A 23,649-nucleotide genomic window follows, 5' to 3' on the forward strand; every position below is an offset into this window, starting at 1 on the left:
TCCTTCTTTGGCTAGCGGCCATGATCTTTTCCCTTTGACTCCTCCTTTGACGATCTTTTGATTCCACGTCGCGTATTGTCACGGTATCTCACTGCGACTAAATCGTAGTGCATTAAACCCCCAAAAAGCACATACGGTATGTCTAACCCTTTGGGTTTCTGACTATGTCCGCCTAGGCTGCGGAATATGTCATGGACTTGAAATTTTTTGGAAATATTCACTAACCGTATTCAAATACTAGAGTCTGGAATCTGACGAACATACCACGCTTCAACGGATCATCCAAAACTTCTCCGACATTCTTTCATCAGACACGCACCCTCGACATTGGGCATCACCCTCCCTTGCAAGTTTTAAACATGAGTGGCAGCCGGCCGCATTTACTACCTTCAAAACAATATATCTTTGCCGAAGACTGTGATCTCCTCGAGTATGTTCACCGTTACAGGCATCAGTTGACACTCGCTAACGCATTTGCACAGCCTTCTTTGTTCTCGTTTAAACGTTGCAAAGACAACGTTACAGCCGGCATCCGAGATTCCGACAATATTGGACATGCGTGTCAAACAGGATGCTCACATTCCATCTCATGTCCTTGCCGTCTTTGACATCCCAGAGAGCGAATGGGGCTCATCTTATCAGCCTCTCTTGGTACCCATTCGTGTTGACCTCTTCACTCGCGGTTTTCGCTCCAAAATAATTCCACTCAGCCCACCTGGTTCTACTTTTCCGGTCCCCCCATTGTGCTGAAAATACCGAAGGGCAATTTGTGACACTCCCTGTCGTCCCACTGCTTGTCCCACACGCCCCTTCTATCCCTCTACTCCTCCTCTTCGGACTTGGGCTTGAAACACGATCACACTTGTTATGTTGCCGCCTCCTGCCCGCCGAGGTGATAGGAGAATTTCCCGCCCCTCCCACCATGGCTAACATCATGGCAACGCTATGCAGCGACGAACAACTCCGGGAGCATTACAAATTCAATCACGGACTATGGAAGAATATACTCTCCTTGGGGCCCCGGGACTCGCATTTCATCGAGCTTGCGCGGACAGCGTGGAATGTCACAGTGGAAGCACGGCGAATCCGACAACGGAACACGGCGTCTCACATCACATCGGTCCCGAATTGAGCGAATATATGTCCGTTTTGACGTTTTCCCTTTCATTCCGCTTTGCTCATCTCGCTAAAATGGCTCTTATACGACACTTTGCTTAACGAGGATCATGATTAACTTCTGCTTATATCTCACCTACTTTACACATCGCAATCGATTTGCTAATTCTTTTCTTCGACGTTCTTTTCATACCCCTCCGATCGCTAATATCCTACGTGTAGATAATCATTAATTTCCTCCCGTGATGGCAGCTGAAACGAGTACAAAGGTAACCTCGAGGTGTGTAGTAGTGTTGCAAATCATTTAATAGGTGAGGTCACCGCCCGGACTTTATAATCGGTACTTGGAAGGATCGGGTGGCGTAGTGGACGCGTGTGAAGCATTCAATATTCATCCGTTGTTAGACCGCTCCTACCTTTTCGGATTCAAGGATACCCTAAGTCGAAGAACAAACACACCCAACTTTCTGTGATGCTGGCATCCCTATTTGCAGTTGCTGTGCAAGTATAACTAGATATTGATATTCTAGCCAATGTTATGTTCCTGCATGATTAAACTAGATGAAGTACTGTATAACTCGAAGTATGATCATCAAATGCATAGAACAAGAGATAGTAAAAAAATTGAAGAAAAACCTCGCAGCTCATTCCTTCACGTCCATCTTCTCTCCATCTACACGACTCCGCCTCCTCACATACTCGCTCCTCCTCGTGCGCTTCTTTGCGCTCATCAGCACATCCCCACCCACTTTCGCCACACCATGCGACTGCCCGACGTTCGTGCCCATGCTAGACCGTACCCTTGGTACACCGACGCTCGCATGGGAGCTGGATGCGCCTACACGTGGCCTCGGAATAGCGCTCGTGCCAGCATGCTGGGCCTCGCGTTGCGAAGCCAATTTCGCGATCACCTTTCCTCTTGATATACGTGGCCGCCGTCCGAGCATAACCTTCGGCTTCGGCGGGATTGGAGGCTTCGCGGTGGCCAGTGTAGCAGCTGCTGCTGCAAGGGACATCTGAGGCTGTGGTCCCGAAGGCTTCGACGAGGGGCTGATCGGCCCTAAGGGCTGGCTGAAGATTTTGCCCTGACTTCGGGGGACCATCGGGGAGTTCACTACATGTTCCACTGTATCTGTTTCCTTTTCCTGTTCTTTTCCTTTCTCATTGGCCTTACCTTTCACCTGGAGTGGGGAAAACGACGGCACTGGCAGCCTGCTGGTCTTGGCTAGGGATGATGCAGTTGGTGCCATGAGGGTGGAGCTGCGAGCTCGAACTGTGCCAATGGTTGCAACTTTTAATGTACCAGCGAGGGAAGTCTTCGAGCCCATGGAAGATACGTGCCCTGCATTATTTGTTCGCGAAGCAACTGCCGAGGGACGAAGCGGAGTTACTCCTACTATGGCTCATCCTGCTTGACGTCCCTGGAGCAGGGAACTGGATTGGAGATTTCGATGTGCGAGATGGCGTTGAATCAGCTACTGGTGCAAGCGAACTCCCAGAAGGCATGCGTTTGTCATTACTGACCGATGGCACACGCTCTTTAGGGACGGGTAGCACTCCCGAAGAACCAGGGACAATCGAGGGTTTCTTGGCTATCGACTGTGCTTTTGGTGGCTCTTTGGTAACTTTGGAAGAAATAGACGGGGCTGGAGTTTTCGTCTGGGGTGCGGGTGCGGGCTTCGCGACGGTCACGTTCGGCTTCGACCCAGTTGTTCCGCGATTCCAAACATTTGAGACGAGATTCTTTGCAGAAGAGAGGAAACCGAAGCGTGATGTTTGCTTGGGTGTTTCTGTAGATCAAAATCAGCAGAGTTGATTCGAACCATAATTTTCTCGGACAGTATTAGGATCTAACTTACGGGCGCCCTTGCCTATACTTGGCCTACCCATGCTGCTGCGCCTCTTGGCTTTGTTGGCATCCAGCTTCCGACGGATGGCTTCACGCTCCTTGAGCTTCTTCGCCTCTTCCCCTTTCAACTCTGCATCCTCAGCAGGGTCGACGCGAACACGTTTAGACTTCCGCCTATCATCCTCTCGGTCATCCTCTTCTTCGCCGTCATCATCGCCATCATCATCGCCAAATCCTCCTGGTACGACTTTCTTCGAAACTGGGCGCAACCTCACACTTGAGGTGGAAGGAACGCGGTCCTTCTTCACCACCACGCTCGACTTACGCGTCTTCCCAGTGATGGATGCGGGCCCAGCGGCTGTCTTTCGCTTGCCCAAGACGGGTGCAGCTTTCGCATCAGATGGCAGCCTGCGTCGTGCAGCATAGTGGCTCGTGATGCTGTCCATCTTATCGAATTGTGCTTGGTGCGCTTTATCGAATAGCTGACTCGTACCGGCCTTCTTCTCCTGCTGCGGGTCCTCTGCAGTGGACTGTCTTGACGTAGACTGTTGCCGGTGTCTCAAAAGCTCAAAATCTACGCTTGCGACGCCATCCGTTTTAAGGCGCGCGTTCATATCGTCCAGCACGCTTTGCGCCGCACTTCGGAATTGCGCATTCGAAAGACGGTGCTGAGGATTAGGAGATCCAAAGATGAAAGGCTCAGAGCGGGGTATTCCCAGTTCGCCGCTCGGCTTTTCCGGGGAACGCTGTGGGCGGAATGAGCCCACATCCTCCCGAGCACGAGTAAGCCTTGGTGCTGGGGAAAACAAATCTTGGGGGACGTCAGAGGGCTTTTCGTCGGACTTCGGAGTAGCACCTGTATTGAGCTTCGTACGCGCTGGCGTGGATGACTGGAGTGTACCGGGGAAATCGACATCGATATCCATGTCGGAAGCATCTACAGGTCCAAAAGCAGAAAATGTTGGAATACCTGGGTATATGCGCTCGCGTTTGGCTCCTCCAGGTGAGAGTGGCCATACACCGTCACCTTCCGCTCCCCCGGGTGTTTGGGGCACAAGATCAAAGGATGTCTTGAACGGATGTAACTTTGGCGGGGACAACAATGAGTTCCCAGGTGCATTAAAGGCAACTAGACGGATTGTGGTCGTCGCAGGCTCCTGGGATATACTGAGACGGGCATTGTCTGGTGCTGGGAGACCTGCAAGAGCGTTCTGTCCTGGCACGGGCTGAACTTCGGGCTCTGGCTCAGTCGGAGCTGTGCTCTGCGATTTCCCACTTTGGGTAGAAGTGAGCGAAGATTTGGACGAGGCGGTTGTAGTTGGTTCAGAAGATGCATTCCCGCGTTTCAGTCCAAGAGAAGTGGCTATGGCCTTGAGAGAGGAACCAACACTTGAAGCTGAATAGTAAGTTAGTTAGGTATATTCATTTTAATAGCACCCGAAAAGGGAGTCAACTAGATACCTTTGCCCCCGTTTGTTCCAAACTCTCCTGCTTGTGTGGCATTACGCGTCTGGTTGTTTTTGAGTGTACTCGCAGCATCTTCATCAACTTCTGCGATGCTGTCCATGACAATCTCCCATTGTTCACTCGGGCGCGCAATCGCAGATGCTTTGCTGCCCTCCTCTGCAGCATCTTGTTCATCTTCACTTGTGTTGCCCCTTGTTGCAACGCTCAACGGATCATCAGGCGGAAGTGTCTGTGCATGTAGCTGGAGACGCTCGATAAGATCCTTGTTCTTTCCATTAGCTTTGATACTATGAATCTTGCATAATTTGACCAATTGGTCGCGCTTAAGGGAATGCAGAGCCGGGCTGTGGAAGAGAATTTGGGTGGTCGTTGACATCGTCAAAGCATTCGATAAACGAAGCTACAATCATCGCCTTCTGTTCAAAACATGTCACGTGATCGCGTTTGTATCACATGACTTGTCATTGTCTACAATATCAATATTAACTTTTAAGATTTGCATTGTACCCGACCTATACAGGCGATTCATGCATATCCGATATCGCTGAGCCCCTTTAATCAACCAAAATGTGTTGGAAGCAGCCCCCCTCCAATTTGTTCAAAGTATACGAGACTAAAAGTTGTGGTCTTAGCGACTTGGGTGCTCCCTCGACTTAGCATTCTGAATGTCGACTCTTCCGACTCTTTCAAGTCGGAGAAGAGGACTTCCTTGTATCTGATGCAGGTTAAATATATGCTTGTGGTGATCTCCGTAGTTGAAAAACTTGAAGTGAGCCATTAATGCTTGGAAGTAACGGGATGCGTTATGACTCGGGGAGAAACTGTACGAGTCCTCTCGATGGACCACAATATTCATCGTCGGGATTTTCCTTGACGCTGGTGATCTGGATGATACTCTAAGTATATAGCTAGGACAGTGGGTGAGTAATTAATTGTTAAATATAAAGGTCTCAACTTGTCTCGACCCTTTAAATTTTTGTTCGTTCGTTATAACGTTAATTTTTTGCTTCCCGCCAAACAAAATATCCAGAAGGAGGCATAGGTCTAACAAGTTACAATATTATGAAGTTCAGTTTTGAACTCTTCGGACACGCATACACCACCAAGTATACGCCGACGATTTGTTCTAGGTGTATTGCTGCGTCACGCCGGTATTGTTGCCACCGGCCCCAGGTCACCCGGTGTATTGTTGGTGATGTCTCAGTCCATAGAATCCTTGTGGGAGTTGTTTGTATAAACCGTTCGAGTGGGGATTTATTTTGTTTCTCGCTTTCCACATCTCTTTTCTTCTTCTATGATCTCACTCACATCTCCACTCCCTACTCAAACGCATAGCACGATTTGGGACAGTACACAGGAGCGGCTGTCCTCCACACTCGAGGGCAGCCGCTCATTGGCAGCGTTTTCATCAACGCGCACTTCTTGCGCAACCCGTTGGCCACCCAACTCTTGATCGTGAGGTTTTCTTAGATGACATTTACGATCGGTGAACACGACACCTCCACAAACCAAGGTCAGAATGGCGAACATCACCATTGCCACCGTCAACGGTCATCCCCATCTTGCCTCAATCAACGTAAGGTACAAGAAGTTGGCTTGGCTTGTTGATGCACAAATGGTAGGACGTGCCCTCAGCTGTGCCAGGTGAATTGCCTGCCACCGGCTCTCCTGGCGGTGGTAGATAAACACGTTCGCCTACAGCCAGGTAACTATTACTCTTTCTCCTTCGTCCAGCCTGAATTTTCCGCGGCTTGGAGATTACATTGGACAGATTTCGAGCGGATTACGGTCGCATTTTATGTTCCATGATCCGGCCCAAACCCGCGTGCTTCCTTCTACGGGCATCGTATGGGCAGCAGCTACGATCCTTTTACCGTACGAGACCCTCTACCACGATTTTAGTGGCATGGTCGTAGCAATACATTTTAATTCACAACCTGACCAGTGACTGCGACGTTGTCGACGGTGAGTCTCTACTATGTCAATGGACCAAGCTAGGTCTGACACGTCCCGATAGAATTCAGTCTTGAATTTATTGTTTTACTGGTACCAAGGTACAACAGCCGCTCATCACATACTCTCGAACCGCTGCACTCGAGTATCTTGTCGAAACACTGATCAATTCAGGCTTATCTAATCCAATCGTCACGTGTCGATGGGCCGGTGACAACACGTTTCTCATCAAATATACTGTAAGGGACTTACAGCAACGCCTTCGCAACTGTTTCGATCGCACATGAAGGCCTAGTTGATCGAATCCTCAAAAGGTTCTCTGAGGTTCTTGGCCACAATGCTGCAGGAATAATGGTTCAAACTGCGGGTGGATTTTAATCATGAAGATGTGCTGTGGACACACCTGTGGCAATGAGGCAACAACAGCTAACTGAGGCATTTCAACTCAAGACAATTGAGAATATGCCAATTACGGACAATGCGGGAATGCAATCAGTGGATTGCTTTCTCGATACTTCTTCGGTAGGTCCATGTTTGCGCATGTAGGTCCCAAACAACTTCCAAAAGCAGCTAATTTTTTGCCAGCAATCTGCTTAAGAGGGAATTTAGAGCGTGACTTGATGGATTGCTTTTGCAACGTCACGTCACGATCCACTTCAATTGCTTCTTCTCTTGCAGGTTTATAAAGGTGCCTCTCCTGTCATGGAGCCCTCAGTCAAGTTCCCGCCGACAAACGCGTTCCATATCTGCTTTTCCGTCATCTACTTGCACTTAAACTCTCGAAGCACTTGAAGCTTTCCTCCTATTACAATCTAAGCCCATATCCTCAGTTCTTCAGTCTTCATCACATCACAATGGTCTCACAAACCGCTAACTTCGTTCGTCACATCGACTCTGAGAACACTCCTCCCGTTGCACGCCTCGTTGCGAAATCACTCAAAGTTCGCACCGGTATCCAGGGTGCCTCTCGTCGCCGCCGAGCTCTCATTTCAGGCGGAGCACACCGTCCTAGGCATGCAATTGAGCATGCCAAGAAGCGCAAGGGGCAAACTCCGCCTAAGTACCCCCTTGCTTCAGTGCGGATGGACGTCCCCACTGTATCTCGCGATGTCGAGATGGGGGACTCAACAACAGTGTCTAAGAGCACTGCCAGCATCGCTCTTCCCAGACGCCTAGCTCGATCTGAGATCACTGAGATTCCGGTGTCCACGCTTCAGGCTGTGGCACCTGAACTTGTTCACACCCATATTGATTACATTCGCGAGGGACTGGAGTGCCTCGGGCCCGAGTAAGTCGAGATCCTTCTGGTAGGCGATCGATCATCTAACGAATACTTTTTCAGCATGCTTCGTGTTCTTGCAGGCATCAAAGCCAAACCTGTTTCCAATGTCCTCCCTAAGGAACTTCCGATAATCGTCAACGATATTTCATCTGACATGCCCACCCACATGTTCGCAGTCTTCTCGTCCCACCAGCCGGCCCCTGTTCGCCGTCGTGTCACGCTGTTCCCCGCACATAATCTCGTTTTTGCTACCCACTGCGCGAACCTTCCTATTTTACCCACTTCCACACCAGCACTCGTGGAGTGTGCTGGCCAGGAGATCAAAGTGCCAGTTGTCCCCCTGTGCATCCCTGCACCTGAGGTCTTCCCTCAACTCTCTACATTCCTATACACGAAGCGTATCGACCACCTTCTTGTATCGCTTATGCCACTTCCCACCCCGCCCCAGCTCTATCGCGATGATCCTACCACTGTCATGCCTCTCCTCACCCAGTTCGCTCAGAAAATCGCCAATACATGTACAGTGAACACTCTGCTGCAGCACATTGCCAAGGTGCATGGCACGTGGCGCAATGCAATGGCACTGGGCATCGCCGACGAGCGACTCTGGTGTGCTCTCGATACAGCATGGGAAGTGCTTCTCACGTCCCTCGCTATTTCCACGGGAAAGCCTCACCTCATGACGGAGAGTGCATAAAAAGGTCTTCCTTCACATCGTTTGGCATTGGATTGTTAGGATTTATGATATCTCTCACCTTCTCGCGCATGAGATCGGTAATACTTCCATCGACGTTACTTGTATGATTATGCAGTCAACTATCATCAGTACCATAGCACCGCCAGAGGCAATATTTTTTATTGATATATATGTGCAATCAATATGGCAATCTCATCAGCTGTCCTGTCAAAGTGACAATCATAAGTACTAGCAACCATTGATATTGTAAAAGGGTTAGCCTCATTGTTCTTTCCGGATGTCTGTAGAGGCCTGGGAAGTTCGAACAACTAGATGTGCTTAGTAACGTGTAGATGCGGCCGTTTGTTAACCTGAATTGAAGCAGCAGCGTGCTACCCAACGAGGACTCGCCAGAACTGAGCACTGAGACCTTGAGGTCCGGGAGACGGTCACCACGTTGCAAATGTTGTTGCCACTTGATAGCAGGTTGACATTAATGATTAATGCAAGATTGATGAGCGCTAGCCTCCGTTTGTCGGAACCAAAACTTTGACTTATCATGATGTAAGTCCGCGACACTGATCTAAGATTAGACGGCCTACGAGCCTTGCCCAACTTGTTGCCGCATTGATCATATCGAGGATGAGCGCACCACCCGGTATGCACATAGCCTGGCATGTATGGAGTGGCAAGCGCCAACCTGGTATTCACAAAGCACACACCTCTCCGCGGGTAAGGTGGGGACAGCCACAGAGGCCGGGGCACTAAGTAGCCAAAACAAAACACTTTGTTTTTCGAAGCCGATCATTTCGATAGGACGACAGAAGGTGCCTAATTTAAAGCTTGAGGCCTTAAGGCCTGAGGTGAGACTAGGTGAGCGCTTGCTCATTCCCGACGTTGCCTGTCATTGATCAATATTTTCCATCATAGCAAGAATGTTTTGGATGTCAGACTGCGAAATTGAACGGCTTGTCGGGAATACTGCTGTGTGATTCATTGACGACTACTATGCATCCGATGGCAGGCCCTGGGCCTACTGGGCTACAGGTGTCACCTGGTGGTTATCCTCCGAGTCTGACGCAAGCGTTCGTTAGTACTGGTGAGTCTTCGTTCACTGGTGTCACGTCAGATCCAACGGTTTCAAGCCACGCATCACCTTTTTCAAGGCTTTTACAACGCCGCAAGCATCAAATGCCCACTTCATTTGATCAGTACAATTTACATATTTTGGTCCACCAGAAGAGCGGACTGCAAACCGTTATCGATCATTCAAATCTTGCAGTCTATTTCACGATGTTCCTTCCCTGCATGTATGTATGAACCTTAGTTGGGTCTGTTCCTGAACCGCATCGACGACACGGAGATTATAATGACCTTCGACGACCTCCGATGATAATACGACCTTGACAACACGAGAATAACCCAACATCACAACCTAGCGACGCCCTCCTAACCTAGCGACGCCCTCCTAACCTAGCGACGCCCCTCCTAACCTAGCGACGCCCTCCTAACCTAGCGACGCCCTCCTAACCTCCGATTGGCAATGCATTAAGTCGATGGCCCGGTACTTGACCTCCTTCTCCATATATGTTGCTCTGCTTTATTGCGAGCATAGCGCCTGTATTGCGGTATGTATTTTTCGATACTGATTCCATTTACATTGCTCCCCGCGACGTGTGCTGCCACAGCGTCCGTTGTCTCTCGATCACAATCGTATCCCCTCACTTCTCGGTCGCTGGGGCCTACTACTGACTTGAATATCTCCAATAAAGTTATTGCACCAGATGGATTTTCACGTTCGTAAGTGCACCCCACATTCGTTTATATTCGTTCGATAGTCTTGTAATTTACCAGGACAACACTTGCTGGAGGAACATTTCCTGGTCCTCTGATCAAAGCTAATAAGGTATCGTTTTACCTGCATCCTCTATGTGTTTCTGAAGTTTCACGTACAGGGAGACCACTTCGCTATAAATGTGGTGAACAAGCTGGATGATGGCTCTATGTTTGAAGTCACTAGTGTTGTGAGTGGCCAAATCTACCTGTAATTTTTTGGTTGTTAAGTGAAATTGTAGCATTGGCATGGGCTCTACCAGAACGGAACGAACTATGCAGACGGTGTTTCATTCGTCACACAGTGTCCTATTACCCCAAATTACTCATTCCTTCACGCCTTCGATGCTCCAAATCAGGCTGGCACTTACTGGTACCATAGCCATTATTCCACGCAGCAATGGTTTGTCAGCTTGAGCTTTCCTGACAAGATGAATCTGATATCTTGATATCCAGTGATGGCCTCCGTGGCCCTTTGGTCGTTTATGATCCCAATGACCCCCTGTCTTATTTGTATGACGTTGATGACGGTGAGTGCATGAAGATATATTCAGGATATTAAACTTAAATCATGACCAGAGACCACAGTTATTAGCATTGCCGACTGGTAAATCCCAAATTTCATTTTTAGTTGCATCCTTGTCATCCCTCGCAGGTACCATATCGTGTCACCAGTTCTACGTCACATAATTGGCATCAGCCCGGATTCAACGTTGATCAATGGACTTGGTAGATATAATGGCGGACCAGAATCTGAACTTGCCGTTGTTAACGTTGAGTATGGAAAGAGATACAGGCTGCGACTCGTTGGCATGTCCTGCGAACCTTCATTCAAATTCTCTATCGACGGACACAACCTCACTGTCATTGAAGCAGATGGCCAACTTACTGAGCCGCTCTTAGTCGACTCGCTCCAGATTTTCGCCGGACAGCGGTATTCTGTCGTCCTCACAGCTGATAAGCCAGTGAACAACTATTGGCTTCGCGCGCTTCCAAGTACCACCGGGTCTACGTTTGACGGTGGTCTCAACTCCGCTATCCTGCGATACAGAAGTGCGCCAGCTGCAGATCCAACCACAGACTATACAGATAGCACCTTGTCGATGCTCGAGACAAACCTTCATCCCCTCATTAATCCCGGCGCACCTGGTATTCCTGAATATGGCAAGGCGGACATCAACCTAAACTTGGTTGTCGACAACATCGGTGGACTATTTTTTATCAACGGTTTTGTCTACGAGCCTCCCACCGTGCCAGTACTCTTGCAAATCCTTAGTGGTGCGCAACATGCCATCGATTTGATGCCCATAGGAAGCATTATCGTTCTGGAGGCTAATAAAGTCGTGGAACTCACCATGGTTACAAACGGCATCGGCGCACCAGTAAGTAATATCCATTCGGTAATTACATAGTGTCTGACGAAGTTTAGCATCCAATCCACCTGCACGGTGTCTGCATTCAGTCTTTTTGGTGCTGAAACATACTGATAGACATCTAGCACGCATTTGATGTCGTACAATCAGGTGGCGCCAGTGGTTTCAACTATCTAAATCCTGTGCGCAGGGATGTTGTCTCCAGCGGTAATGCAGGTCAACAAATGGTCATACGGTGGGTTACAGATAATTCCGGACCTTGGTTTTTGCACTGGTGAGCATCCCAGCCCACTTTTCATGCTACGTACCCATCCTCCGACAGTCACATAGACTGGCACCTCGATGCGTGAGTCTTTTGGGGCCAGACTTCGCTCCTATGAGACTCACTACCCTAGTGGCTTCGCGATCGTTATGGCTGAGAGTCCCTCTGAAACCCGAACGCACCTGAAGGGATTGCCGAGTGAGTATCACGTAGGATTCAAGCGTACACAACTCATCACGATTTTTTGCCAGCTGCTTGGGAAAACCTTTGCCCTATATACTATTCGTTGACGCCATCACAATTGGGGGCGGTCGACTCGTATGCAGAAGCAGCTAATATAACGACCCTGCTTCTTCCCGATCACTAGAAGATATTTCGCCACCAGGGCTGGGGGAAAAGCGTAAGAAGAGGTGGTTCCATATTGCTTAGAACAATTGCTACCTTCTGTATACATTCATAATGGTACCGGAGGACGTTTGCGACTTACATTGGGTATTCGTACGACCTGCGCTGTGTACTTAGAACGCCTACATAGAATGCCCGGCGATGTCGAACAAGATGTTGTTCAGCGCGTCGGTCATGATAGGCAATGCTGCATGATAGATTGTTGACAGGATAGCCTCTTTTGCACATCGCACGTTGTGCGAGACGACACCATCTGATATTTCTGCATGGTACGGTCCCAGTGCAGTCGCGCACTTGATCGATGAGTATTCCATTGACTCAAAATGCACAACTGACGAGACTGCATGTACAGAACCAGCTTGCATGCAGTCCACATAGAAAGTCCAAATAGTTCTACTTAGCTACTAATGACCACAACCATTTCCGCGGAACCTTCAACAATATACAAGGTACTCAAACGACTGTCAACGGAGATACATCTTCCACGACTCCACTCCCTCGAGACATAAGAGCATTTCCAGAAGAAATAGTAATTAATGTGTGCGATGTCAGGTATCGATAACAAGTACATGATAGAGATCAAAGAAAAAGAGCGTGCATCCTCCACATATATCAGCATAGTAATTCCATCACTGTAGTCGATGTCGAGGCTAGCGCTCGTGCATCAAACGCTCTTAGGGTTGCCACCTGACTTCGCAGCCAGGCTCACAGCAGCGAGCTTCTCACTAACGTCGGTCCCGTGCGCCACTTTTCCATTTGGACCCTTTGCAATGGAGATATCGTCATGGGACTTGAGCGATCGCTCTTCGTCGGCGTTGTGATGGTGGACGACTTGTATGTCCTCAAGTACTTCCTTTTCGGACTCTTGCTTGAACTGGTACAAATCTTCGTTTAGCTTATGCGCCTCTGGCGACATGTGATGGGCGAGCGTCGACATGCGCTTCATCGCCATCATGCCAAACACGGCTTTTCGGACTGCAAGAAAGTTGCGTTGTTCAGTAATTTCACGAGTGGAGGGGGAATATGGGACGCACATGTCTTCTTCGCATCGAACGCCTTCCTGACGTGTGGCAACAAGTCTCTTGGCTCACCCGTCTCGTTCTCGACGAAGTGAGGTACCTCGGATGCGAGCCAATGGTGCTCAAGCATCTGTGCCGCAGTCGGACGTTTCTCGGGATCGGTAGTCAGGCAAGTAGCAACGAAGTCCCGGGCAGTATCAGAGACAATAGACCAATATTCATCTGTGGACGTATGAGGTGGTTCTGATGGCAAAAAATAGAAGCAACAAACCGGGCTCGAACTTGTAATCTCCAGCAATAATGGCTTCCATCTCTTGTCGTTGGGTGTCGCGATCGAAAGGGGTATAACCTATACCAAGCTTTCAGCACTGAAATCATTACAAGTATGTCATATATGCGCACCAGCGAGCAGGAAATACGTGATTACACCCATGGCCCAGACGTCGACAGGTTTTCCATGACCCGCTAGAAGCATTGTTAGGATAATGGTCAATGTCATAGAATCACAATGCCGAACTCTTTTGGAAGATCTCAGGCGCCATGTACTACCAAAGCGTTTTAATCCACGTGCGGGAGTGGGAGAACTCGAACTCACCCCAGGCGTGCCGCAAACTTCCTTCAGCATGCTCAACTTGTTCTCCTCCATGACTCGACTAAGACCGAAGTCTGCGATCATGATTTCCGAAGTCTTCTCGGGCTTCGACCGGAAGAGCAAGTTCTCCGGCTTGAGATCGCGATGTACGATCCCGCAGTCATGGATATATTTGACTGCCTGAAATATGGTGCGGACGAGCCCAGCCGCGTCACTTGTGCGCGGAATCGGTGATGTGTGAAATGAGAATAGGGGGATACTTACGCCTCAGTGTATTGTCCCCTAGCACATATGCTATCGAAGAGTTCACCACCGGTGCAGAGATCGAAGCAGAGGTAGAGGTTGTGTGATGTCTAAAAATAGAAACGGCCATTCGGTTATTACGCTGTACAAGCGCGTGTTCACCGTGCACGGACCTCGAAGTAGTCGTGCAGTGTCACAATATTCGGGTGACCACTCGATATCCTCTTCAATACTGCGATCTCATTGCGGACCTGAAGTAAAACGTAATTAGCGCTGTTGGTGCAATGATATGTCGCAAAAAGAGGGAAAGTAGCTGCGGGCCTGCAAGATGTGGCGACTGGCAGATCATTGGGCAGAATGTGCCCTGATCAACGATCGCTATCAAAATCATCGCAGCACAATTATTTTTCCCATGACTGACGTGCCGTGACGTTACTAACTGCATACTACACAGGACAATGCAGGTTCAACTGCAGGATGCGCCCACAGCGGCATCGCAGCCAGATAATCTAAAGCGGGCAGTGTATCGATGCTCACCATGTGCTCCCTCCCCTCCATGAGCTTCTTGTTAATGACTTTGCAAGCATAGTATTTGCCTGTCTTGATGTGTATGGCCTCTTTAACGATAGCATATGTGCCGCTTCCAAGTGTACGACCTGTGCGATACTGCAGCAAGCAAGCAGGTAATGTTAGAACGAGAAAACAAGAAAGAGCGATAATGCAATGATGAGGAACAAATTGACCCTCCTTCTCTGGATGATAACTGTGGCAGCAGATTTGAAGCACGTACCTGGCAAGGAACGGTAGCAGATTGAGACGACATGATTGCTCCTTGAGCGTAAGAGCCCTGATTGTTGTCGTCCGATGGAATTAACGATGGGTAGATGAAAGAAATGGGAAAAGATGAGATTTGGAAGCAGCTGTAGAGCAGACCAAATCAAATCTCACCTCAATAACAGGCTCCGGTATGCTTTCCTTTTCTGGCGGGGGCGGTGGCGGCGTTGACGGCTTGCTGTCCTGCTCTGGTTCCGGCTGTGGCAATGGCTCCGGCACAGCAAAAATGGTCGGTGGGGACAATGATGGGACCGAAGAATTTTGCCGTGGCGAGCGCTTGCTTAATCCCACCGACGCTGCCAACGAGGAAGTCGAAAACCGCTGTGAGGACTTTTGGGGCGGACTGAGGGTTTGCGCATGTCTTGCTTTGCGCTTTTCTGACTGCTGACTGACGTTATTCCCCATGTTGTCGCGTCAGGACTCAATGAGTCGGTAAGGGATGGTCACGGTGAGAGATGAAGCAGTGGGCTCACTGCCTGGCCCGGGAATTATCAAAGGTCGAAGGGTACCAAGCAAATATATACCGTCAGAAAGGCCAGTGGGCGCTTCGCTGACTTTCTATTGTCGAATTCGAAGCACAGGTACTAACTTGAATTTGCCGCAGAGCTGTGCACTGTCGGACTGCACCGTGTGTTCCTGGACTACGCCTTTCTCCTTCCTGTGACTTGTTCTTTCCTCGAACAACTTACTCGACGTCAAGCCAAGTTTTAAGGCTGGGTAAGAACCTGCTGGCATTGGCCGGCTGTGCCACTTATTGGCACGATGTTTTCATCTCGGATCCCCGCCTTACAAGCGAAGTTCACCTATCACTGCAGGTAAGTAGCCCTAGCCGAATTCGATTGCGAAGAATCATGTCAAACTAGTACTCTGTCCAGACCTCTGCAAGTCCCGTTCCATGTTGATCATCATCCTCGCCGTTCACGCTACTTCTACCTCACATCGATGATCCAATTCAGTCACCAGGTGCCTCGATACCTGTGTGCTGTTGGCAGGACAAGACAGACCTTCATTAACATATCATTCATAGGCCATCCGATGCTCAGTCAGAGGAACCCACAGCTTCAGACGTGTTTGACTCAGAAAAATTCTGGTAGAGGGCAGGCTGATCACTGACGCTATGTCCTGCCATGTTTTGGTGACCAATGGCTTTATTGCGCCCTAGGGCACAATGTGGGATTATTACGAGGTTTTTGGGGCACCATTTTACTGATAGTACCGCCAGTACTATCGGACCAATAATCTGTACGCGAACAAGCGTATACGCAAGCCACGAGTTTTTCAAGATCAGCACGCTTCCGAGCCGACCCGGAGAATCTTCCAAATGCTAACAGTTGTAGCCTATGGGCTTGCTGGTACCCACATTGTGGAGGTCGCAACAAAGGGGGCTGCAACAAAGGAGTGACAGCTATATCGTTTGGTTCACCTGCCATCGCCCAAGTAATAATATTTTTCTTGTTCAATCTAAGTCGTGTGTCCGTTGTGGCCGGCCGGGCCAGCCCCGAACGTTAACCTTGAGAGAACCTTAAATGGCATGCTTCTGCAATCTAAAGCCTTACTGTGATGCTGGCAGCTGCAGCCAGACCACAAATCTTCACTCCAATCAAGTTTGAACTTTCCACGATTGACCAACATAAGTTCTACTCAGTGCTCACCATGCTCAGGCTTGCTCAGTGCGCTGGATCCTGTATTCATGAACATGGGCTGGCTCACAAGCGGTTACGGTCCCGAACTTCCTGTACGTATCAGAGTTCGTGATATAGCAGCCTGTCACAAATTAGTTTTAACGTAAACTCACGTACAGCGCAGAAAACCAACGGATCGTCCCGTTTCTGCTTTTCTTGCATACTGGATGTGGACTGCGACGAACAGCATACCAGTCTCACTAGATTTTACATTATCTCACCCAGTTAATTGTCACCATGCTCATTCGTCTCGTCCCCTCCGTATCACATGGCACTGTTCTCTACAACGTCTCTTTTCCTATCAACTTTCCTAATTTGCCTACTCCCCCTGCGTGGTCGAACCAGTTGCACCTTCTGACCTCGGTGTTGCGCCTCGAGCCTCCGCAGAATATCCACGTGTTCGACCGTTCAGTTGGTCTCGTCGCCCGGATAACCGAAGTCATATTTGATGTACCGGCCAAGGAGGTCGTCGTGAGCTTTGTTGATAGGCGCATTGAAAAGCTGCCTATGAACTCGCAATGCATGCAGATGCTTCAGGGCGTCGTTGACGACGTTAAAGCGTGTTCTGAACTGGAATCTCGACGAGACAGCTTCGAATGCCCCACCTCCGCTAGTATCTGCAGCAGTGTAGTTAGTTCACAGGACATCCCTAGTATATCCAGCGCGCCCCCAAAGTCTCCGAAGTTGAGCAGGCATAAGAAGCAGCGCTCCCTGCTGTTTTCTTTGATCTCGTACGTATTGTCGTGTTCCTTGTGCCTTCTTTAGACTGACTTGTTTTTGGCTGCTCTTCAGCTCGTTGGTGCCACGTTCCTTGTCTCCGCCCCCGGCCCCTCCTCCATCACCCACCACGCCCTACCCCTCATCTCCGCCTCCCCTCCCCCCAATTCCCCCTATCACACCCCGCAATACATCATTTTCCCCCATCCCGCAATCTCCAGTCTCCCCCTATAACCCCGCTTTCCCACCATTGACAGATCCGCCGATTCTCCGTCGTCGCGCGCGCGCTACTCTTATCGATGCCTGGAGACGACATGTCGTTTCCGCGCTTTCGGCTCATAACTATTACGCAGGGTACACTGAATGGGTGCTCCGTAGTATGGCTACCGGAGCTCGCACCGAGCTGAGACAAATCGAGAGATCCTGGCAGCCTGGGCGCGGTGCGGCTCGCAAACATGGAAGGACCCGAAGCGAGGGGAGAGTTGCTCTTGACTTTGGGGAGCGCGGCTCTGAGGAGACTCAAAGACAATGGCGTGCACCTTCACCATTTCTCGAGGAAGTTGAGGGTGAAAATGATGACTGCGTCGTATATTCTCGTCACGAACAAGGTTTGGTTGATTCCATTCTAGAATGCTATTTTTCTGATATGTTTGTAGCACATGAATGGGGCGCAATTCGCCATGTCCGTAATACAAGTGCATGCGATGAACTGGACGCATACGCTTTTGAGTTCAGCGTGGAGAATGGCAGCCTCTTACGCGAGAGCTTCGGCTTTGGAACTGACGTCTTTGGTGATATGTGGGATGATGATGACCATATCGCTTTTGAAAATTTTGGCGCCCTGCACCCAGGACTGGAGCTCACCTTCGACGGACAACTCAATTTCGACGAGGATTTTGGAATTGATTACGAGGGTGGCGACTATTATACTGACATGACATTTGCTGTTATGCCGTCCGATGCCACTGAAGAAGATGACTCAGATGAAAGCCAAACATCTTTGCGTACCCCCGAGGATGGTGAAGTGCTGCCTTTGCCGCTCCCAGCTACATTACCAGGATTGTCTGGTGCATGCTTTCAGCAGCGCAGTCATTCTGACTCCGTTCCGATGGCTGTCTCAAAAACTACTTCTTCTCATCCAAAAACTCGGCCTCTTCATTCAAGCCCCGGATACCCCTCTACTGCGCCGCATGTCTGTGCCAAGCCTACTGCCGCGGTGCCATGGAACTACCGATCGGTGATGCATCCGCAGAAGTTACCCGCGCATTTCCCTTCATCACCGTCGCGTCTGCCCAAGTGCATGCCCATTCCGAATGTGGAAGAACTTCTTTCCACTCGTGTTGCCTTCCTTTCGCGAATTCGAAATGCTCTAACTTTCGTACGTGCTCGTGCACGTGAGGAGCATTGGGGCTTATTATGGTCACAAAACTCTTTTGGGTGTGGATTGATGGACCCTGAGTCTGAGGGGCAACTTGAAATTAGGGCACGCAGGCGTGCATGGAGTGCAGGCATCAAGGTCACTGCGGCTTCTGCGCCAACCTTATTTTCGGTCGCTGTCCCGGGTTCTGGCCCGGGTGCGAGGGTATGGGATGGTTCGGTCCCATCTGCTGCGCAATTTCCTTATCGACCTCCTGGGCTCACACCACCTGTGACAAAGGTGAATGGACCGATTATTCCGACTGGCCTTCTGTTAGGCAGACCTGTCAGGCGGTCACCATTAGCCATGTACGTGTGGAGTGCAGATGATGTGGCTAAGCAAGACACTGCACGCCAGGGCAAGTACGGAGATATTGGCCTGAAACGTGGTGGAGAAACAGCAGCTTCGAAACGCCCCCTGCGCGTTTCGTTCCTCGAGAGTCCCACTAAGTTGCTTCCTGTTCGTGAGGAAGGGGACGATGAGGAAGGGTATTCCGAAAGGAGAACCTCCAAGATCGACTTCCCGCAAAGCCCTACGTCACCGACTTCACCTGCTAAAGTTACATCTGTCATCACTCCGGATGAAAGATTCGGTGTCAGCCAGGGAGATGTCAGTGTGACTGATGATCCGTTCTTCAGCTCTCCCTTTCATACGCGTGCGCGGACTACAAGCATGTATCCTTGCTCTCAACCCCCACAGGAGCTCCCTATGTTTAGGCCACGGACGCCTCCCCCATCATATCAGGCTGCCATTGGTGACGATAACACTGATGATGATGAGTCCGACGATGGAACACTCGATGCTTGTGCACTGTTATTCCAACCTCTTTCAACGCTGCGCTTGACCTCGCCCACAAAAACTACGCCTACACGACCTCCGCTGGTAACAGCTCCGTCATTCACTCCTCGAGTTCGTGCTATGTCCTTGCCCACGTGCCCAGCTCGCCCGCGTAGTCCATCTCTCTCATCGAGGTCGAATGACGAGGATTGCCAAGATCTGTCACAAGCTTACGCTGCGCCACCACCACCAGCCACCCCCATTGCTGCAGCGCTACCCGTTGCAGTGACCGAGTCTCACCTCACTTATGCGCACCTTCATGCTCCGGTGCCTATCTGTGGGAAAGCCAGCGTGACAAAAGGCATGTGTGAGAAGGACAAGGGAATAGCAAGCCAGGAGGTGGTCTTCGAGCGGAACGGGGAAGAATATACTTTGGGTCTGGAAGTGGCATTGGGTAGGGCAGAGGAAGGACGTTCTGTGTGGTGAACAGGAGATGCGGTTTAACGCTGTTGCATAGAACCAAAACTCGGGAACCGACTACTAACTGCTCTAATCCTTATTCGTGTCTATCATGCTTTCTTGTGCATCAGCTTTCGCGTTTTCGCCCCCGTGTAAGCGCGTGCTATCTTCATCTGGTGTACCTGCGAGCTCATCCGTTTCTTTATAGAAGATCTTAATTGACGCATCTCCGGCTTCTGCCTAATAGTCAGCGTTATAATGCTTTCACCTACGCCATCAGATATATTGATCGAATTAACTGGCCATGTGTCGCGTAGTCCCAGTAGGCCTGGAACTTTCATCGCTCAATTGATCCGCGCTTAGGGTCATAAAATTCATTCATTTTGAGCTTGACGTCTTGCGACCCGCCATCCTTCATTAATGTGCATGTAACATACGTTTCTGCTCAGCTTCAGTCGCGTTTACAAAATGCCGCTCCCCACACGCAGACGATGACAAATGTTGCCGTCGGTGCTTGGCAGCACTTTGGAGGCAATTTATTCTTCAAATTGCGGCTGATCGGTGGCCCAATTACTGGGGTTGATGACCTAATTGGCGGAGAGCGTTGCGTTCCTCGATATGAATTTGTCTCGCCGAGACTCATCTACATAGATTACACTGCGGGTGATTAAATATGTTGTGCCCCTCACCATCTTGAGAAACGCCGTCGGGCTGTAAGTCAACCTACCACCCAAACGACCTGTTCGAAGGTCATCAGATGATGATACACCGAGATTAAACGAACGCTTACTCCTCGTGCATCTCAATCCCACCGACGGCCCAGCGTCTTCTAGCATCTACCTGAGAAATCACCTGTGCGACATCATCACCCAAACCCGTTGGGCCGCACACGCCAACCACCACACCTGTGATGGCCATGCTGGACTTGACATTAGAGCCGTAAGATACCGCACGCGACATCACTGCGTCAAGGACTTTGGCGATCTTTGGACGTCCTGCGGTGAGCGTGAGCCCTGGTGGGAGGAAATCCTTCCCTGGGGGGTTGTCGGATGCACGTGTGTAGTGGACAGATATTTTGAGTGGCGCATAGATGCTTTGTTGGATAAGTGCCGCTAGTTGAGGGACGAGTGGAGTGAGACAGGCTAATAGGTATGAGGAACGTTCAGTTAATACGGCAACAATACGGACCAGAATCTCGGACACTCCAAATGACTTCTATGATTTTTACTCGACTTGCACCTTCCGAGTCTCTCTAACAGCAAGGGTTGGAAAACGGGAAGTAAAAATGCTCAATCTGGCTTACTTGTAGGATGTCCTGCACAGCTGAGAGGGCAAAGGAAATCCCAGTTCCGCCAACAATGAATATCGCAGCGGAGTAGCTCGCAAACACGCAGTGACCTGGTCCGCCTGCACAACAATAAACAACCATTAAAAAATGCCTGTTTCCACTTACCGTATGGTCCTTCAATCATTACTTGCACCGTCCTCCCATACGCGCCTTCATCTGATTCGTATCCCGCAACTGTTGCCATATCGTACAATCTGCTCGTCCACCTACCGGTCTTCTTACACAACAACACCATGCCTTCAGGTGTCTTCGCAGCGGTGGCAATGGTTAATGGGTGACTCTCTGCCCAGCCGATCCATCCCATGGCGGAGGAAAGCACGCGAAGGCGTACATGTTGTCCTGCCCTCCAACCGGCATTGAGCTGGGGAATCTCAATACGTGTGAGCATGAGGTCGGGAATAGGACGTATGCGTGCATTAAATACGCGTGTTTTCATAAATCGGATGAGGTAGTCAAGGCCGATGATACCTGCGGCGGCGATGACGTACGGCCAGACACTGGGTACATGAGCATGAACCTGGATATGCCATTGTCATAAGCTGGCAACATGGCATAGATATAATCTGGGCTCACAGCTGGGAGAAAGAGGATGAACAATACGACATGCGAGAAGTAGAACAGATTGTATGCCCGTCGTCTGAAGAATGGGATCGAAAATAGATATATAAGATCTACAGTGACAAGCGCAACAAAGGCCCATATGTGTGTAGGCATGCGAATGTTTTTAGAAAATGTGAGATCTATCGTCCATTCATAAACTAGGGTAAGGGTGACCACGAGACATCACATCAGCGCTGAGCAATGACGAGCTTCTCAAACTTACTGTAACCAAGCGAATGTACGTTGGATGCGATCACGAGGAGCGTCCCCGCGAATCTATGAATGTAATTGAGCTGTGGAGAATCCGTAAGAGTTAACCTGAAGGATTACAATAACCGACCTTCTCATACCCGAGACCAAGAAATATACCCAATATGTTATTTTTGGTCGCCAACAGATAAACGATAGGAATCTGTGAGATCGCTACGAATCCGGTCCGCAACGGGTCCGCAAATGGGTTTGACTTTAGAAATCCGGCATAGACCAGAGCCGCAGAATAGATCACCAGGACCAGTCCCTGACCCAGAGAGAAGCTCACATCCAGTCTGTACCTCAGGATATTAGCGAAGGTTGGGACACGCGAGGACCATGCGCGAACATGCGGTGGGAGTGACCAGCCTTCTTCCTTTGCCGCTGGGTGTCGAATGAGATGCGCTTCGGAATGAAAGGTATGTGATTCATCCGACGTAAGGTTATCAGCTGCGGAGGGACCGGATGGGGGAGATTGTACGGAGCGCATGGGGGGCTTTGGTGCTTGGCGCTTGAGCGGGATTGCACGGAGGATATGTCCATGGCGCCATTCCGCGGCACGGGAGAAGCGTGCAACAGCACGAGGGAGCGCGAACACGGCAAACACGCCCGCAAGTGCGAGAAAGAAGGCATCGATGTGGAATACAAGTTGGAAGGCATTCACGGTGGGAGAGGTGCTTGTTGCTGATTGCGTTGTGGTTTCCATGCTTTGAATGATTCAACCTGTTGAACCGGTTGGAAGGTAGGACCAGAAAAATGAGGGTGTTAGAATATGCACAGGACGCCGAGTCGTCCGATAGTGTGAGTGAGGTCTTGGATGATGAGAAGCGACAGGGGGATGTTAAAGGTGACCCACACGTACAGGTGTCCAAGTCTATATGGAATGCCCATGGATAAGCATGCCAGCCGCGCTGGCGAGGCATGGAAGCAAAATTTACCCTGATATACATGTTCGATGTGAAATGTAAGTAGAGTTCATGAAACGTGTTTGCCTCATGTCAATCAATGAGGGAGCATTAGTGCCGTTAGTAGGCACACGCTGCGATAGTGCTGCGGCGGAGATGGGCACCACTGAGACTGCAGCCTTATTGTCAACCGGTTAACCTGCCGAGGAGATGAGCTCGACGTGCTGCACGCACTGTGTTGTTGCTCTCACTGTCCATTCCGTGAAGACTCCACAAGATTAGTTTTTATATTGCATGTACTGGTCGGATCCTGGTATGGATCTAGCCTGAGAAAAAGGTCCGTGTGAAGTCTTGTGCATCATGATCATGCGGATTTATGCCTCGCGTAAGTATCGAAGTCATCCTGATTCAACGAGGACTGTTCCGTTGCAATGGAGAAGGTGAACTTCACATTCTTATCGTGTCGATTTATGTTGATCAGGAAATGCATCAGGCAGTGCTTGATATTTTGCGCCCATCACTGCCAAAAGTAGTAGTAGACTTCGGCCAGGTTATCTCCCTTGGCTCTGACCCAAAACTTTGTCTTGAAAG

At 49.9% G+C, this 23,649-nt stretch overlaps 7 protein-coding genes across 7 annotated transcripts; 4 read left to right on the forward strand and 3 right to left on the reverse strand.

Moving 5' to 3' along the window:
- Window positions 1-359: 359 nt before the first annotated feature.
- Window positions 360-1,539, forward strand: DFJ58DRAFT_884713 (uncharacterized protein; the record flags this gene model as incomplete). Its single annotated transcript, XM_041394615.1, has 3 exons — window positions 360-430; window positions 483-718; window positions 762-1,539. The coding sequence occupies 3 exons, from the start codon at window positions 360-362 to the stop codon at window positions 1,130-1,132; spliced, it is 678 nt and encodes a 225-aa protein (XP_041249653.1). The 3' UTR covers window positions 1,133-1,539.
- Window positions 1,540-1,599: 60 nt separating this feature from the next.
- Window positions 1,600-4,812, reverse strand: DFJ58DRAFT_760211 (uncharacterized protein). Its single transcript, XM_041388400.1, has 4 exons — window positions 4,427-4,812; window positions 2,976-4,361; window positions 2,508-2,906; window positions 1,600-2,482 (listed from the first exon to the last, which is right to left on the reverse strand). The coding sequence occupies exons 1-4, from the start codon at window positions 4,806-4,808 to the stop codon at window positions 1,761-1,763; spliced, it is 2,889 nt and encodes a 962-aa protein (XP_041249654.1). The 5' UTR covers window positions 4,809-4,812; the 3' UTR covers window positions 1,600-1,760.
- Window positions 4,813-7,500: 2,688 nt separating this feature from the next.
- On the forward strand, window positions 7,501-8,364 carry DFJ58DRAFT_713508 (uncharacterized protein; the record flags this gene model as incomplete). Its single annotated transcript, XM_041383924.1, has 2 exons — window positions 7,501-7,673; window positions 7,728-8,364. 2 exons carry the CDS (start codon window positions 7,501-7,503, stop codon window positions 8,362-8,364), a joined length of 810 nt encoding a protein of 269 aa, XP_041249655.1.
- Window positions 8,365-9,973: 1,609 nt separating this feature from the next.
- DFJ58DRAFT_651644 (laccase) lies at window positions 9,974-12,178 on the forward strand (the record flags this gene model as incomplete). Its single annotated transcript, XM_041381629.1, has 12 exons — window positions 9,974-10,143; window positions 10,198-10,249; window positions 10,299-10,367; window positions 10,419-10,579; window positions 10,633-10,706; window positions 10,756-10,783; window positions 10,832-11,558; window positions 11,606-11,626; window positions 11,675-11,823; window positions 11,872-11,895; window positions 11,945-12,009; window positions 12,063-12,178. 12 exons carry the CDS (start codon window positions 9,974-9,976, stop codon window positions 12,176-12,178), a joined length of 1,656 nt encoding a protein of 551 aa, XP_041249656.1.
- A 256-nt stretch (window positions 12,179-12,434) lies between these two features.
- DFJ58DRAFT_760240 (kinase-like domain-containing protein) lies at window positions 12,435-15,430 on the reverse strand. Its single transcript, XM_041388401.1, has 11 exons — window positions 15,019-15,430; window positions 14,861-14,917; window positions 14,608-14,736; window positions 14,244-14,321; window positions 14,092-14,180; window positions 13,831-14,041; window positions 13,753-13,780; window positions 13,638-13,700; window positions 13,507-13,584; window positions 13,251-13,457; window positions 12,435-13,191 (listed from the first exon to the last, which is right to left on the reverse strand). The coding sequence occupies exons 1-11, from the start codon at window positions 15,307-15,309 to the stop codon at window positions 12,881-12,883; spliced, it is 1,542 nt and encodes a 513-aa protein (XP_041249657.1). The 5' UTR covers window positions 15,310-15,430; the 3' UTR covers window positions 12,435-12,880.
- A 1,034-nt stretch (window positions 15,431-16,464) lies between these two features.
- Window positions 16,465-20,401, forward strand: DFJ58DRAFT_910516 (uncharacterized protein). The gene is made up of 5 exons (XM_041395188.1): window positions 16,465-16,639; window positions 16,706-17,317; window positions 17,379-17,911; window positions 17,960-20,108; window positions 20,165-20,401. The coding sequence occupies exons 2-4, from the start codon at window positions 16,824-16,826 to the stop codon at window positions 19,981-19,983; spliced, it is 3,051 nt and encodes a 1,016-aa protein (XP_041249658.1). The 5' UTR covers window positions 16,465-16,639; window positions 16,706-16,823; the 3' UTR covers window positions 19,984-20,108; window positions 20,165-20,401.
- Window positions 20,402-20,434: 33 nt separating this feature from the next.
- On the reverse strand, window positions 20,435-23,302 carry DFJ58DRAFT_760252 (uncharacterized protein). The gene is made up of 9 exons (XM_041388402.1): window positions 23,016-23,302; window positions 22,245-22,965; window positions 22,128-22,197; window positions 21,878-22,062; window positions 21,410-21,821; window positions 21,260-21,363; window positions 21,145-21,208; window positions 20,747-21,098; window positions 20,435-20,695 (listed from the first exon to the last, which is right to left on the reverse strand). Exons 2-9 carry the CDS (start codon window positions 22,857-22,859, stop codon window positions 20,680-20,682), a joined length of 1,818 nt encoding a protein of 605 aa, XP_041249659.1. The 5' UTR covers window positions 22,860-22,965; window positions 23,016-23,302; the 3' UTR covers window positions 20,435-20,679.
- Window positions 23,303-23,649: the final 347 nt, after the last annotated feature.

Source organism: Suillus subalutaceus (assembly GCF_016647625.1).
Source record: "Suillus subalutaceus strain FC151 chromosome Unknown DFJ58scaffold_6, whole genome shotgun sequence".
NCBI lineage: Eukaryota > Fungi > Basidiomycota > Agaricomycetes > Boletales > Suillaceae > Suillus > Suillus subalutaceus.